At 39.7% G+C, this 16,030-nt stretch overlaps 1 protein-coding gene across 7 annotated transcripts in view; it reads right to left on the reverse strand.

Moving 5' to 3' along the window:
• Window positions 1–16,030, reverse strand: part of WDFY3 (WD repeat and FYVE domain containing 3) — a 309,773-nt gene that overhangs the window by 85,449 nt on the left and 208,294 nt on the right. For all 7 annotated transcript variants that reach the window (XM_062198528.1, XM_062198527.1, XM_062198530.1 and 4 more), the window contains 5 exons: window positions 13,529–13,719; window positions 11,998–12,150; window positions 6,213–6,286; window positions 5,969–6,130; window positions 3,580–3,674 (listed from right to left, as the gene is read on the reverse strand). In XM_062198528.1, the coding sequence (XP_062054512.1) occupies window positions 3,580–3,674; window positions 5,969–6,130; window positions 6,213–6,286; window positions 11,998–12,150; window positions 13,529–13,719 (675 nt within the window). The remainder of the gene's footprint in view (window positions 1–3,579; window positions 3,675–5,968; window positions 6,131–6,212; window positions 6,287–11,997; window positions 12,151–13,528; window positions 13,720–16,030) is intronic.

The raw sequence follows: 16,030 nt of genomic DNA on the forward strand, positions 1-16,030 counted from the left end.
AACTACTTTTTTAAAAAAATTTTTCTAAAATAGACAATCTGTACACACATTAAAAAGTCTCTTTAAGTCAGGTTTTCTCACTGTCAATTATGCATCCCTTAATTTTCAAACACATTTTAAAACAAAGAGCTCTAGAAGCAATTTCTAGGTTAACTTCTTCTCAAACTATTGCTTTTTCCCTCACTGCATCACCCTGTGATCCCATTCATATGATTTTGCATTGATTATTGTATCATTGTGCAGTATTAGTCAAGCCATTTTTTACTAGTAGGTGTAAATGCTTAATACTGTGTACACCACTTGAAAGAAAAAAAGTGGTATTAATTTTGTAGTACATATTACATATTTTTAAAAAAGATTTATTTTATTTATTTGAAAGAATTAGAGAGAGAGGTACAGACAGAGAGAAAGGTCTTCCATCTGATGGTTCACTCCCCAAATGGCCGCAATGGCCAGAGCTGTGCCGATCCAAAGCCAGGAGCCAGGAGCTTCTTCCAGGTCTCCCAAGTGGGTTCAAGGGCCCAAGGACTTGGATCATCTTCTACTGCTTTCCCAGGCCATAGCAGAGAGCTGGATCGGAAGAGGAGCAGCCTGGACTCAAACCAGTGCCCATATGGGATGCTGGCGCTTCAGGCCAGGGCTTTAATCCGCTACGCCACAGTGCCGGCCCCCACATATTATATCTTACCTAGGCTTCAGTCCATAGGAGATAAATATAAATGTCATGCACTAGGGGTAGGCATTTGGTTAAGACATTAGTTGGAGGAGTGGGCAGGTGAAGTGGGTTAAGCTGCTACTTGACACTTCCATATTCCATATCAGAGTGACAGATTGAGTCCTGGCTCCTCTACTTCTGATTCAGCTTCCTGATAATGTGCCTGGGAGGGCAGTGGTGAGGGTCCAAGTTCTTGGATCCCTGTCACCCAGGAGGGAGACCTGGATGAAGTTCCGGGATGCTGGCTTTGGCCTGGGCCAGCTCTGACTGGCATTGGAGGAGTCAATCAACACATGAAAGGTTCTCTCACCCTCTCTCTGTTGCTCTGCCTTTCAAATAAATAAGTAATATTAGAGTGCCTGGGTTCTAGTACTAGCTATGCTCACAATTCCAGCCACCATCGTGGGAGGTAGCAGGTAATGGCTCAGGTAGCTGGGTCTTTGCCACCTATGTGGAAAGCTGGATTGAGTTCCTGGTTCCCAGCTTCTGCTTGGTTCAGCTCTGGACATTGTGGGAATCTGGGGAGAGAACCAGTGGACGGGAGCTCTGCATCTGTCTTTCTCTTTGTCTCTCAGATAAATAAATTTTAAAAAAATGTTTTTTAAAGTCACACACTGAAACACTAGCACTGTACTTCAACCTTATTATCTCAAATGGCAATAAAGTGATGAGAATACCAGTCTAATGAACTTCGTAAATCAACAGAAAAATGTATGAATTTATACATGCCCACTATAGCATTCTGTATCAAAGAAAACTTTAAGAAAGTCCTGTGGCTACTGAATTTAATAGCAAAGAAATATGGCAACAAGAGAAATAATTTTCTCCATGTTTCTCACCCTTGAAATAAGTGTGTTATATATTTCCAAGGACCTTTAAAGTATTTTCCTTCATAATTCACATTTACTTACATTATGTTTATCGACAACTTAGAAATAATGCTTGTATATGATAGAATAATGTAGTAATTAAAAGTTTAGACTGTTGGTTTGAACTATTTGAGTTCAAATATAATCAGTGAGGGGCTGGCGCTGTGGCGCAGTGGGTTAAAGCTCCAGCCTGCAACGTCAGCATCCCACATGGGTGCTGGTTCGAGTCCTGGCTGCTCCTCTTCTCATCCAGCTCCCCACTATGGCCGAAGATGGCCCAAGTCCTTGGGCCCCTGCACCCAAGTGGAGACCCAGAAGAAACTCCGGAATCCAGGCTCCTGGCTTCAGATCAGCTCAGCTTCATTTGGGGAGTGAACCAGCGGAATGGAAGACCTCTCTCTCTGGCTCTACCTCTTGCCGTAATTCTGTCTTTCAAATAAATAAAAAATTTTAAAAAAGAATAAAAAAAAACCCCAAATGTAGTCAGTGGTATTACCTTCACTAGCATTATTTTACCTTAATCTTTCTGGGATTCTGGGATAACAGCATCTTTCATTAAGTTGTAGTAAGATTATATAGAGCGTTTAACTTTCAGTGTTACCTATTGATCTTATCTTTATTTTTCTCATCTACTGCTAATTTATTTCACAAAAAAAAATCAATGTTGTTCTAAACAGACTGGCCATAGGTTAACTGGTCAGAGGCCTTTGTCCTTTTCCTGAATCTGTCACTAACAGGCTCTGTGATCTGCAGCAAGTCCTTTAGTCTCTAACTTCTCTCAGTCTCTCCTTTGAAAATTGTGACTACACACTTGATCTTATTTGTGAGGCACAGGAGAGGTATACTAAGGACCGGACAGCTAACAGCGAGAATTCTGCCAGGCAGAGATACTTACTACAATATAAGTATAGCAGGGGTGTAATGGTTTAAAGGAAATCATGTATGTGAAACTACTTTGGAATAATATAACAAGGTAGTAGTGTAAGTAATGCTGAAGAAACATACTACTCTGTGATTTGAATTATAGAAGTCAATGCGGGGGCTGGTGCTGTGGCGCGCTAGGTTAATCCTCCACCTGTGGCACCAGCATCAAGTATGGGCGCCGGTTCTAGTCCCGGCTGCTCCACTTCACATCCAGCTCTCTGCTGTGGCCTGGGAATGCAGTGAAGGATGGCCCAAGTGCTTGCGCCCCTGCACCTGCATGGGAGACCAGGAAGAAACTCCTGGCTCCTGGCTTCGGATCAGTGTAGCTCCGGCCGTTGCGGCCATTTGGGGAGGGAACCAATGAAGGGAAGACCCTTCTCTGTCTCTGACTGTCTCTCTCTCTCTGTCTCTCTCACTGTCTGTAACTCTACCTGTCAAATAAATAAATAAATAAATCTTTAGGAAAAAAAAAGTCAATGTAATAGATCATTTCAATGCTTTCCAAGTAACTCTCCTGTCCTGGAATACATAACAGGAAAAATATATGGGAACAGAGGGGAAAAGATACACCAAGTGAGGAAAGTAAAAACAAAAACAAAAACCTGCTTGTCATGTACCCAGGGACTCACAATGTTTTAATATTATACTTAAATAAAATGACTCTAGTAAAATGTTCTTTGTCCAAGTGACTACTAGATATTTAATAGGGAAATAAAATAGTAGTAACATGGATGCAACTTATTTCTGAAAAGATAAATATATGTATATAAATTTTTAAAATGAGATAATTGTCAAGTCATACTGGAAGAATTTATTATTTAAAGGAATGATGCCACAAGAGTATACCAACAGGAACGATTTTATGCTGTTAAAGTAAAATTCACATCTTAAATTTTGTGGAAATCTATCCTTCTATATATTGTTTAGGTTGGACATAAGGCAAATACATTTGTGAAAGGACAAAAAAAAAGTAAAATGAGCAAAGTTAGGTAATACTATTATGTATCGTTCAGAAGAAAGGGCATAGTAATTGTCAACCATTATGTTTTCTAAGCTCCAGAGTCTACTCACCAGTGTCAAGCTTCTCTTCATTATTTATTTCCATAACTACAAATTTCTCACAAACTGCAAAGGTTGGCAAAGTGGAAGAAATAAACTGCCCAAACCTTTAAATAAAGAGAAAAAGGTTATGGATTTTATTTTTCCTTTCCCTAATACAAATAAAATATAAATAAACAAGATACAAAGAAATGAAAACAAAAAACCAGTACTTATTTTAACTAATCATTCAAGTATATTTAGGTAGCTTTATTTTTGGTTTGGTTCCTCTCTGACTATCCCAAATAACATTACATATAATATATTTTCAAATATAGGGAAATTATGTGTCTGCAAATATGAATTTTTTAAAAAGATTGGTTTATTTATTTGAAAGGCAGATAGAGAATGATAGACTGGGAGAGACAGCGATCTTCCATCTGCTGGTTCACTTCCTAAATTGCCGCAACAGCTGAGGCTGAAGCCAGGAGCCAGGAACTCCATCCTGTTCACCCACATGGGCAGCATGGGCATAAGTACTTCAGCCATCTTCTGCCGGCTTCCCAGGCACATTAATCAGGAAGCTGGATCGAAAGTGGGACAGATGGGACTCAAACTCACACTCAGGCATGGGACACTGGAATCACAAATGGCGGTTTAACCGGCTATGCTTCCACGTTGGCCCCCAGAAACATGAATTCTTTAATGTACTAAATCAAATGGTTTCAAGAACCAAACAGAATGATTGAAGCCAAAACGTTCTAACACGAGGTGGGCATTTGGTGCGGGAGAAAGACGCTGCTCAAGATGCCTGCATCACGTGGTGAAGTGTCTGGGTGTGAGTTCTGGCTCTGCCTCAGTTCCAGCTTCCTGCTCACGCGCACCCTGGCAGGCAGCAGAAGACGGCTCAATCAAATGGGAGACACAATGATTTCCATGCTCCAGGCTTCAGTCTGGCCTATCCCGGGGAGTGAAACCAGTAGATGGAAGATTTTTGTCTGTCTCTTTCTGCCTTTCAAATTCAATGAAAATAAGTAAATAATGTTTAAAATAATATTCTAACATTTATCTGTGTGGATCGACTGTGGCTTAAGAGGTTAAGAACTTGTGTTTTGGGGCTGACACTGTGGCTTGGTGGATAAAGCTGCCACATGCAGTGCTGGCATTCCATATGGACACCAGTTCGAGTCCTGGCTACTCCACTTCCAATCCAGCTCTCTGCTATGGCCTGGGAAACTAGAAGATGGCCCAAGTTCTTGGGCCTCTGCACCCACATGGGAGACTTAGAAGAAGCTCCTGGTTCCTGGCTTCGGATTGGCACAGCTTCGACCATTGTGGCCATCTGGGGAGTGAACCAGTGGATGGAAGACCTCTCTTTCTGCTCTGCCTCTCTGCCTTTGAAATAAATAAATAAATCTTTAAAAGAAGAACTTGTGTCTTAGAAATACGGATAAGGTTAAAATCCTAGCTTTACCACTTTTTTACTATGTGACCTTAGACAACTTGCTTAACTTGTTAGGCCAATCTTCATTTGTGAAATAGGAGAAAAAAAAAAAAGAAAATAAAAATAAATAAAAAATAGGTTTCAGTGATGATTTCAACAAAGCAATAATTACAATGCTAGGGCAAGTTCCAAGTGATCATAAATTCTCCAACATAATTCTTAATCTCCAGATTTAAATCTGCCACCAAGTTAAAGAATACACGTTAAAAGTGAATGACTATACAAGTGGGGGATTTACAAACTACACAGATTAAAATTTATTTACTGAAGTGGCCTAATAAACGAGTCTCAGTGATTTCACCTCAGATCCCTGGGAGCATACATGGAGAGTGGTCACCAAATCCAATTTATGCAATTCCTTACATGGAAAGTACTTGGATCAGGTCATTTGGTTTTCTTCCATTTTCAGGTAAGATTAGAATTATCATGTGAATATAATAGTTCTACTAACACTCCATAAATATGCATTAAATCCTATCTCACAGTGGCAATAAAATAATACTCACAATAGAAAGAAGCCTGAAGATGAAACAATAAAGTATTAACACCTGTTTGAGTGAGACGGGCCAAACAGAAAAGAAGTGGCATGCCCACTGTGTGTGTGCCCGTATGCATGTGCACATCCACTTCAGAATTCGCAGGGCTGAGAATTCATATACTGACTTCTAAGTCCAAGCCAATCAATCTCATTGGGCTGATTCCCACATTTCCTCATTAATATTCTGTTATTCCATACTAGTAGCAATTGGCTTTGCTCTATACATGGCAAGATACTGAGGTAAGTGCATGTTTTCCATGTCTTATCAATATCTTGAATGGCATTAACATTACAGGTGTGCCACGGGCATAGGAACCAATGTCATTCACGTTAACCTCCCTGGGAGATTTAGATAAGAAGATGCATACAGTTTGCACTACCTGAGGAGATCATTGCTGTTCGGAAAGCCTTGCAACAAGAAGCTCAGCACATTACTAATAGCAGCAATGGTAGGCTGGGATAAAGACATATCTCGAAGAGTCAGTAGCAGCTTTGGGATTAACTGGAATTCCCTCATTAGTTTGGCATTCTTTGCAGCTTCGCTGTAAGAGAAAGCAGATTTCATACACTGTACTGCCATCCTTTTATAACTGAACAACTAACTATATGGGTATTAGCTAATACCTGGACTCTGTGAGTAGTTCAATAAAGTGTTCAAATAAGGAAAGATGAAGTTCATATGGGGCATGGAGCCAGACCTACAATAAAGAATAGAAGTATATTTAAGGTTAAAAAATGTCCCAATGCCAACCCAGCAAAAATCAACAAGGCACAGGAAATTTATTCCATTTACATAACTAATCAAATAGAACTACTTTATTAATTTTTATTTTGTGAAGCCTTATAAAACTGCTTGCATATAGGAGAAAAACTGATCACTCTAAACAGTTCCAAAAATGACAGAGATAATGAAAATATCATGCTTTTAAAAAGCCATCCTAAATCTGTTTCATATGCTAAATAATATAATGAAAAACATGCATACAATGAAGACAGAAATAAGATGGCTGGGGCTAGCGCTGTGGTGTAGTGGGTAAAGCCGCTGCCTACAGCACGGGCATCCCATATGGGCGCTGGTTCGAGTCCCGGCTGCTCCACATTCGATCCAGCTCCCTGCTATGGCCTGGGAAAGCAGCAGAAGATGGCCCAAATCCTTGGGCCCCTGCACCCATGTGGGAGACCCAGAAGAAGCTCCTGGCTCCTGGTTTCAGATCAGCGCAGCTTCGGCCTTTGCAGCCAACTGGGGAGTGAACCAGCTTATCAAAGACCTTTCTCTCTTTCTCTGTGTAACTCTGACTTTCAAATGAATAAATAATTCTTAAAAAAAAAAAAAAGAAAAGAAAGAAGATGGTAACCAAAGCCCCAAAACATACTTCTACCTATGAAAGTATCCACAATGAAAAAAGGTTGGATGGGCTTATCAGCAGATTAGACACTGTAGAAAAAGTTCATTATAGTTGTAGATATAACAATACAAACTATTCAAAATGAGGAATAAGGGAAAATACATTCAATGCAATACCCATCAAGATCCCGAAGACCTTCTTCTCAGATCTGGGAAAAAATGATGCTGAAATTCATATGGAGACACAGAAGACCTCGAATAGCCAAAGCAATCCTGTACAACAAAAACAAAGCCGGAGGCATCACAATACCTGATTTTAGGACATACTACAGGGCAGTTGTTATCAAAACAGCATGGTACTGGTACAGAAACAGATGGATAGACCAATGGAACAGAATAGAAACACCAGAAATCAATCCAAACATCTACAGCCAACTTATATTTGACCAAAGATCCAAATCTAATCCCTGGAATAAGGACAGTCTATTCAATAAATGGTGCTGGGAAAATTGGATTTCCACGTGCAGAAGCTTGAAGCAAGACCCATACCTATCACCTTACACAAAAATTCACTCAACATGGATTAAAGACTTAAATCTACGACCCGAAACCATCAAATTATTAGAGAGCATTGGAGAAACCCTGCAAGATATAGGCACAGGCAAAGACTTCCTGGAAAATACTCCAACAGCACAGGCAGTCAAAACCAAAATTAACATTTGGGATTGCATCAAATTGAGAAGTTTCTGTACTTCAAAAGAAACAGTCAGGAAAGTGAAGAGGCAACCAACAGAATGGGAAAAAATATTTGCAAACTATACTACAGATAAAGGATTGATAACCAGAATCTACAAAGAAATCAAGAAAATCCACAACAACAAAACAAACAACCCACTTAAGAGATGGGCCAAGGACCTCAACAGACATTTTTCGAAAGAGGAAATCCAAATGGCCAACAGACACATGAAAAAATGTTCAAAATCACTAGCAATCAGAGAAATGCAAATCAAAACCACAATGAGGTTCCATCTCACCCCGGTGAGAATGGCTCACATTCAGAAATCGACCAACAACAGATGCTGGAGAGGATGTGGGGAAAAAGGGACACTAACCCACTGTTGGTGGGAATGCAAACTGGTTAAGCCACTATGGAAGTCAGTCTGGAGATTCCTCAGAAACATGAACATAACCCTACCATGCAACCCAGCCATTCCACTCCTTGGAATTTACCCAAAGGAAATTAATTAGGCAAATAAAAAAGCCATCTGCACATTAATGTTTATTGCAGCTCAATTCACAATAGCTAAGACCTGGAACCAACCCAAATGCCCATCAACAGTAGACTGGATAAAGAAATTATGGGACATGTACTCCATAGAATACTATACAGCAGTAAGAAACAACGAAACCCAGTCATTTGCAACAAGATGGAGCAATCTGGAAAACATCATGCTGAGTGAATTAAGCCAGTCCCAAAGAGAAAAATATCATTTGTTTTCCCTGATCGGTGACAACTGAGCGCCAAAGGGGAAACCTGTTAAGTGAAATGGACACTATAAGCAACAATGAACTGATCAGCTCCTGTCCTGACTTTAGATGTACAATGTAATACTTTATCCTTTTTAGTATTTGTTGTTGTTGTTGTTGTTCTAGTACTATTGGTTGAACTCAGTAATTAACACACAATTATTCTTAGGTGTTTAAATTTTAACTGAAAAGTGATCCCTGTTAAATCTAAGAGTGGAAAAAGAGAGGGAGAAGACGAACAATTTGGAACATGCTCAATCGGACTGGCCGCAAATGGTGGAGTTAGAAATGTGCCAGGGGATTCCAACACAATCCCATCAAGATGGCATGTACCAATGCCATCGCACTAGTCCAAGTGATCAATTTCAGCTCACAATTGATAGTTCTGATAGGTCTAAGAGTCAAAGAGATCACACAAACAAGACAAGTATCTGCTAATACTAACTGATAGAATCAAAAAGGGAGAGAAAGATCCAACATGGGAAGTGGGATACACAGCAGACTCATAGGATGGCAGATGTCCTAAACAACACTCCGGCCTCAGAATCAGCCCTCAAGGCATTCAGATCTGGCTGAAGAGCCCATGAGAGTATAGCAGGCATGGAAAGCCAAGATATCATGGGAAAAAAAAAAAAGACCTAAATGAATGATCTCTGTGAGTGAGATCCCAGTGGAAAGAACGGGGCCATCAAAGAAGGAGGTACCCTTCTCCGAAGGGAGGAGAGAACTTCCACTTTGACTATGACCCTATCGGAATAAGATCGAAGTCACCGAACTCTAAAGGCTTCCATAGCCCTGGCAACTCATGACTAGAGCCTAGGGAGATTACTGACGCCATGAACAGGAGTGTCAAATTGTTAAGTCAGCAACAGGAGTCACTGTGTACTTACACCCCATGTGGGATCTGTCCCTAATGTGTCGTCTAAAGCGAAGTGATGCTATAACTAGTACTGAAACAGTATTTTTATACTTTGCGTTTCTGTGTGGGTACAAACTGATGAGGTCTTTACTAATTATATACTGAATTGATCTTCTGTATATAAAGAGAATTGGAAATGAAAAAAAAAAAACAACCTGGTGTTAAAATGGAAATGGCATAGAAAATTAATTAATTTGAAAAAAAAATTATGTAGGATCTCTGTCTTTAATGTGCTGTACATTGCTATTTAATGCTATAATTAGTAATCCAATGGTAGTTTTTTCACTTTGTGTTGCTATAGGGGCAAAATGTTGAAATCTTTACCTAATATATACTGAACTGATCTTCTGTATACAAAGAGAATTGAAAATGAATCTTTACATGAATGGAAGGGGAAAGGGAGCGGGAAGGGGGAGGATTGCGGGCGGGAGGGAAGTTATGGGAGGGGGGAAGCCATTGTAACCCATGGGCTATACTTTGGAAATTTATATTCATTAAATAAAAGTTAAAAAAAAAATACTGACAAAAAAAAAAAAAATCCCTTATGCCAGCCTGCTTTCACATGTTTTTGTCTATTTCTTTGTCTTTCTCTTCTAATGTGCTAAATGCCTTGAGGCATGGACTCAGCCTTTTCTTTGCACAACCTTAGAACTTGTATACTGTTTGGTGCAAAAATACTCAATAAATGTGTTCTGAAAGAATGAGAAGTGGGTATCAGAACTCTGAATGCCAGGCTAAGAAACACATACTTCACTGTGTAGAAAAGGAAAACCACTGAGTAGTTGAATAAGTGATGTGATTATGCTATAGAAAGACTGAAGTCACAAAGTATATAGGGTAGCCTGAAGAAAGGGGGAAAGAAGTGAGATTTATCCTGGTAGACAGAAGGAGAAATGACTAGTGTTTGGATTTGGATGTAGCAGTAGAAAACGGACTCCGTGGAATGTCGAAGTAGAATCCACATGACACTATAGAGCTGCTTATAGACAGGGGGGAGTAAGGAAGCTGACTTTCTGATTTCTTGTCTCAGTGACTAGGAGAATGGTGGTGTTTATTAATAGAGGAGCTAATTTGGGGAGGGATGCTAAGTTCAGCTAGGGTGTGGCTGGGACTAAAAAATGAATGTTGAGTGAGAAGTTAGAAATAAGTCTGGAATTCAGATGGTTTAGATTTGAGAGTTAACTCTCAGCATCGTCTCAGAGTCAACTCACAAAAAAGAAGCTGTGGCAGTATGAGAGAGCTTAAAGAAAAGAAATAAAAAATAAAGGAGACCCTAAAGGAGTGCAGATGAACATTTTTACAGAAAAGAATGAAAACCTCAGTCAGAAAATTGTAGAAAAAAATAAGTAGTGGGAAACAGTGTAGTAAGTACCATAATAGTGACCTCCAAAAGGCAGCAAGGGGAGTAGGAGTTGGAATGACAGGGAAATAGCTACATCAAGTGCTACCAAGAGTTATGGATTTGCGAATTGAATATTGGCCATTTTTTATTTAGGAGGAGGCAGTTAATAAGCTTTGAAAATACAGGTTAAGTAAAGCAGTTAGTCTGTTTATCAGGGATTCAACAGTATAAAAAACAGAGCTTACAGTAAGTATAAGAAAGAAGACTGAGGATACAGACAACACAGCAAACACTAAGCACAAGACATCATTCTGGGTTACAGGGACAGAAAGATGAAGACAGACACGATCTCTGCACTTATGAAGCCAATACAACCTGCAGTTTCACAGGGATATACTATATAAATTTAGTAATTGATATGCAAGAGATGTGAATAAGAAGTTAAATGGAGCAAGGATAGTGGTGCTTAAGGCACCCTTAAGAAGACAAGCTGGAAGCTGCTAGGGTGATAAGACAGCAGAAATTGAATACTGTTGGGGCTGGCATTGTGGCCTAGTGGGTTATCCTACCACCTGCAATGCCTGTATCCCATATGGGTGCCAGCTGAGTCCCAGTTGCTCCACTTCTGATCCAGTTCCCTGCTACTGTGCCTGGGAAAGCAGTGGAGAATGGTCCAAGTGCTTGGGCCTCTGCAGTCATATGGGAGACCTGGAAGAAGCTCCTTGCTTCAATTTGGCCCAAATCTGACTGTTGTGGCCATTTGAGGAATGAATCACTGGATGGAAGATCTTTCTCCCAATCTCTGTACCTCTGCCTTTCAAATAAATTAAAAAACTTAAAAAAGAAAGAAAGAAAGAAAGAAACTGAAATCTTGCTACGTTGGCAAAATGAGTGACATTTCACTATGTAGTTGCTATTATCCAAAATCAGAGGCCTAAATTTCAATTTCTTGAGAAAAAAGTTTCTATCAGAATTGTTTGATGAGTATATGCTTGCCTCTCATAATGTGCCTAGTGACACCAGCCAACCAGCTACTTAGGTAAATGCATTGTAACATTTCACTATCATAATATTTGTAAAAGGAATATCCCTGAGAAGGAACCCTATCATTATAATACTTTTTATATGCATTTTACTAAATGATATTAATGTGAACTTCATAAAATTATAGAAGTTTAAATACATCTTAGAGATAAAATAGCTTAAATTTAACATTGTACAGAATAAGAAATGGATTCACTGATTCTATGTTACCAATAAATGTTTATATACATACTTCAAAATCACATAGAAGGTCCTGGAAAGCAGTTGAATTTGGAATAATGGAGGTCTCATGCCCACTGTCAACAGTTCCCACCAAGGAAAAAGTGAGATGGAGGATGTGGCTGTTCAGAAGGGAACGTTTCTTCTTAAGCAGCATTGCCAGCAACTACAACAAAGTGATAGCAAACGCCCTTGATAAATCAGCACATATGTATCACACACACACATACACACACAAGAAAATGCCATGCAGAGTGATTTTTGAAACTTCTATGCTGATTTCTAAATTTTTATTGTGACAACATACTAATAGAGAAAATTGGGAAAGCAAACTGCCACTCAAATATTAAGACACCATTTGATACTGACCCTCTTGGTCCCCATTTGTGTAGATGGTTGTTGCTGTTAAGTGCATATAACTTGTATTCTTTTTCACTATACAAAAGGATTTTTCCTTTGCACACAGTTTTCATGATCTCAATCATGATATAATATCATAATTAATATCTTATGCAATGGTTAGAGGATAAGTTGGTCATTCTCATATTCTTCCTGGTTTTTTGTTTTTTCATGGTAAACAATGGTACAAAAATCATTTTGAAAGTTTTTCAAACAGAATACTTACTCAAATAGTGCAATTCAATCTATACAACACAGTGTAGTAAATAATACATTTACTACCAAAGAACTAATGGCTAAAGCTGTAGATGGCAGTTGCACTGTATCTCTGATACAGGAATTTAACCTTGCCCCAAACAGCTGTTTTCTCTTACAGTTGATTTTCTGCCCAGATTTTGTAATTGCGGATACCTGAACTTTGTGCATGTTTAATTCCACATGCTTTTTCAGGAATAGCAATGTTACATTTATTTGGCAATGACTTCACATCTTCTGAGTAAGGGGTAAAAGATCATAGTGTGTCAGAGGGAGTGGAGAACCAAGCAAAACTGGAAAAGCCTGTAACTATCACTGATCTGGAAAACTCTTGAGTTTCACAAACAAAAACAACACCCAAATGAGCAAACTGTTTATCTGAAAATGCAGGCAGCCTTCCATATCTGGGGGTTCCAAACCTGTGGATTCAACCAACTGTGCATCAAAAACACTGGGGGGAAAAGAGTGCCTGCACTGAACATGTACAGATTTGTTTTTGGTCTTGTCATTATTCCTTAGACAATACAGTATACCAATGACCTCCATGGCATTTCTATTACATTAGATATGATAAGTATTCTACAGATGACTTAAAGAATAGGGAGGGTATGCCCAGGTTACTGGCTAATACTATGCCATTTTATATAAAATACTTGAGCATTTGAGGATTCTAGTATTTTGGGGGGGTGGGGGTCCTGGTATCAATCCCCTATGGATACAGAGGTATAACTGTATATTCAAATGCAGCAAAGCTACACTGAGATAGTATAGCCTAACTTAAGGGTTTAATAAGCAAGACTGGAGAGATAGGAGAAAAAATAATTCACATTTTCATATGACTTATGCTGTTAATGAAAGTTAAAGGAAGGCACATCTTTACAGTTACAAACCTGGTAGCCCTTGATTCTTTCCATTTCTTTGCTGGCTAGTGGGTTACTCTTGACCACACAAACCAGGGCCTTGACAGCTGCATATAACCCTTCCACATCAGAGGCCATGGCCACTAGGCCCAGGATAGCTGCAGCTCCTCCAATGTACTGCAAAGTAGTGGCAACAGGCTTAGGGACAAATGTTCTTACTCCTAATTAAAAGACAGTAAAAAATAATTAAAATAAATCCCCCAAGTGAACAAAAACTAAGTAAATCATCTTTAAAAGTTTCTATTTAAAAAAACCTTCTACCCTAAAATAAAAATTTTACAAAAAAAAAAAAAAAAAAAAAAAGAAGGCAGATTTGGGAGAATGCAATAAATACTAATGTACTCACTGTCAGAGAAGAATCAGGAGCAAAGGAAAAGGTAGACAAGAACTAGGTTTTAGAAAAAGCACACATGCTTCTACCGTGTAGCTCTGGGCAACGCAAGGCCTCAGAAGTATAGAGGCTTTGGGAATGCATATCTGAGGTTCCTGAGAGTACCTTCCTGGGTTGTGCTGGGGACCAAACTTGCAGAGAGCAAAATCACAACTCTGAACTGGGGGAGGGGTAGGAGAAGTCAGCTTTGCAGGGATGAAGTACTTCCTGCAGGTGAGCCAAGTAAAGCCCATTACTGACCATCATCCCAGAGCTCCTCTAATGAAGTCATCTGAGTAGCAGTCTATCACTGACTCCAGAAACATCTCAGAAACTTCCTTGGAACTATGAGCCAACTAAATATAAAAGTAAAAATCACACCTACATTTCTAACATTTTTAAGGCTTATGAATATGACTTGCCAATTGATTAGGAATCAGTTTTTCTTTTAAATATTCAATTTTATACTTTGATGTTCTTTGCAGAGTATTCACAGTATTCTCAGGTATCATGACACTGGATTATGAAAAGTATCTTTTTAGGTAATTAGGCCCAGTACAATTAATTTATAGATGAGAAAACTGGAGTTCACAGAGTTTACATGTCTGGCACAGTGCCACATAGTAAATGCCTGTCATAATGTCATAAAATGACAGGATAGGAGCTGGAACTTAAGTCTTTGAACTCTTCATTCATGGCTATTTCTAGTATCTCACAGTGTTGCAATATTTGACAGAGGACATACAGTAATACTTTGTAAAGATGTGTTGAAATTGGGCAGGAGTTTGTTGTAATGGCTTAAGTCATCAACTGGGACAACCACATCCCATATCTGACTGCTGGTTCAAGTCTCAGCTACTCCACTTCTGATCCAGCTTCCTGCCAATGTACATCCTGTGAGACAGCAGATAATGGCTTGAGTCCCCTGTCATCCATGTGGAAACCCCCGCTGGAGTTGAGCTAATGCAGGTATTTTTGGGGTGAACTACTGGAATGAAGATCTCTTTTTTTTTTATTTATTTATTTGACAGGTAGAGTTATAGATAGTGAGTGAGAGAGAGAGAGAGAGAGAGAGAGAGAAAGGTCTTCCTTCCATTGGTTCACCTCCTAAATGGCCGCTACAGTCAGAGCCACACTGATCTGAAGCCAGGAGCCAGGTGCCTCCTCCTGGTCTCCCATGAGGGTGCAGGGGTCCAAGCACTTGGGCCATCCTCCACTGCCCTCCCGGGCCATAGCAGAGAGCTGGACTGGAAGAGGAGCAACTGGGACTAGAACCTGGTGCCCATATGGGATGCTGGCGCCACGGGCGGAGGATTAACCAAGTGAGCCCCGGTGCTGGCCCCGGAAGATCTTTTTCTGTTTCTCTGTCTCTTTCAAATAAAATGAAAATAAATAAAAATTTTAAAAAATATATTTTTTGAATTGAATAAAGGAATGTGCTTTAGCATACAAGCAACTTTTATCAATGTAGTTCTATCAAAAAAGGAAAGCAAAGTTAAGAGATGAGCCTATTATAGGGACAATAAAAGATACCAAGGACTGATAAACAGAGGATTCTAACCAGCATAGTTTTTTGTTAATTAAAAAGGTAGTGATATTAAACCATGATTTGCAGATTAAATGGAATGATCACCAACTCTAAATTTGGATGGCCTGATTGGATTAGACCTTGAAATCCCAGGTAACAACAACAACAAAAAAAACTATGCTTTTTTTTTTTTTTTTTCTTTTTTGACAGGCAGAGTTAGACAGTGAGAGAGAGAGACAGAGAGAAAGGTCTTCCTTCTGTTGGTTCACCCCCTAAATGGCCGCTACGGCTGGCGCACTGTGCCAATCCAAAGCCAGGAGCCAGGTGCTTCCTCCTGGTCTCCCATGGGGTGCAGGGCCCAAGCACTTGGGCCATCCTCCACTGCCTTCCCGGGCAACAGCAGAGAGCTGGACTAGAAGAGGAGTAACCGGGACAGAACCAGCGCCCAACCCAGAGTACTGGAGCCACAGGCAGAGGATTAGCATAGTGAGCCGCAGCACCAGCAAAAACTCTATGCTTTTTAAGCAAGCATCATGTATATGGCTCTACAGAATGTCTACCAGCCCTAAACTTG

The sequence above is a fragment of the Lepus europaeus genome, chromosome 8, assembly GCF_033115175.1.
Source record: "Lepus europaeus isolate LE1 chromosome 8, mLepTim1.pri, whole genome shotgun sequence".
Taxonomy (NCBI): Eukaryota; Metazoa; Chordata; class Mammalia; order Lagomorpha; family Leporidae; genus Lepus; species Lepus europaeus.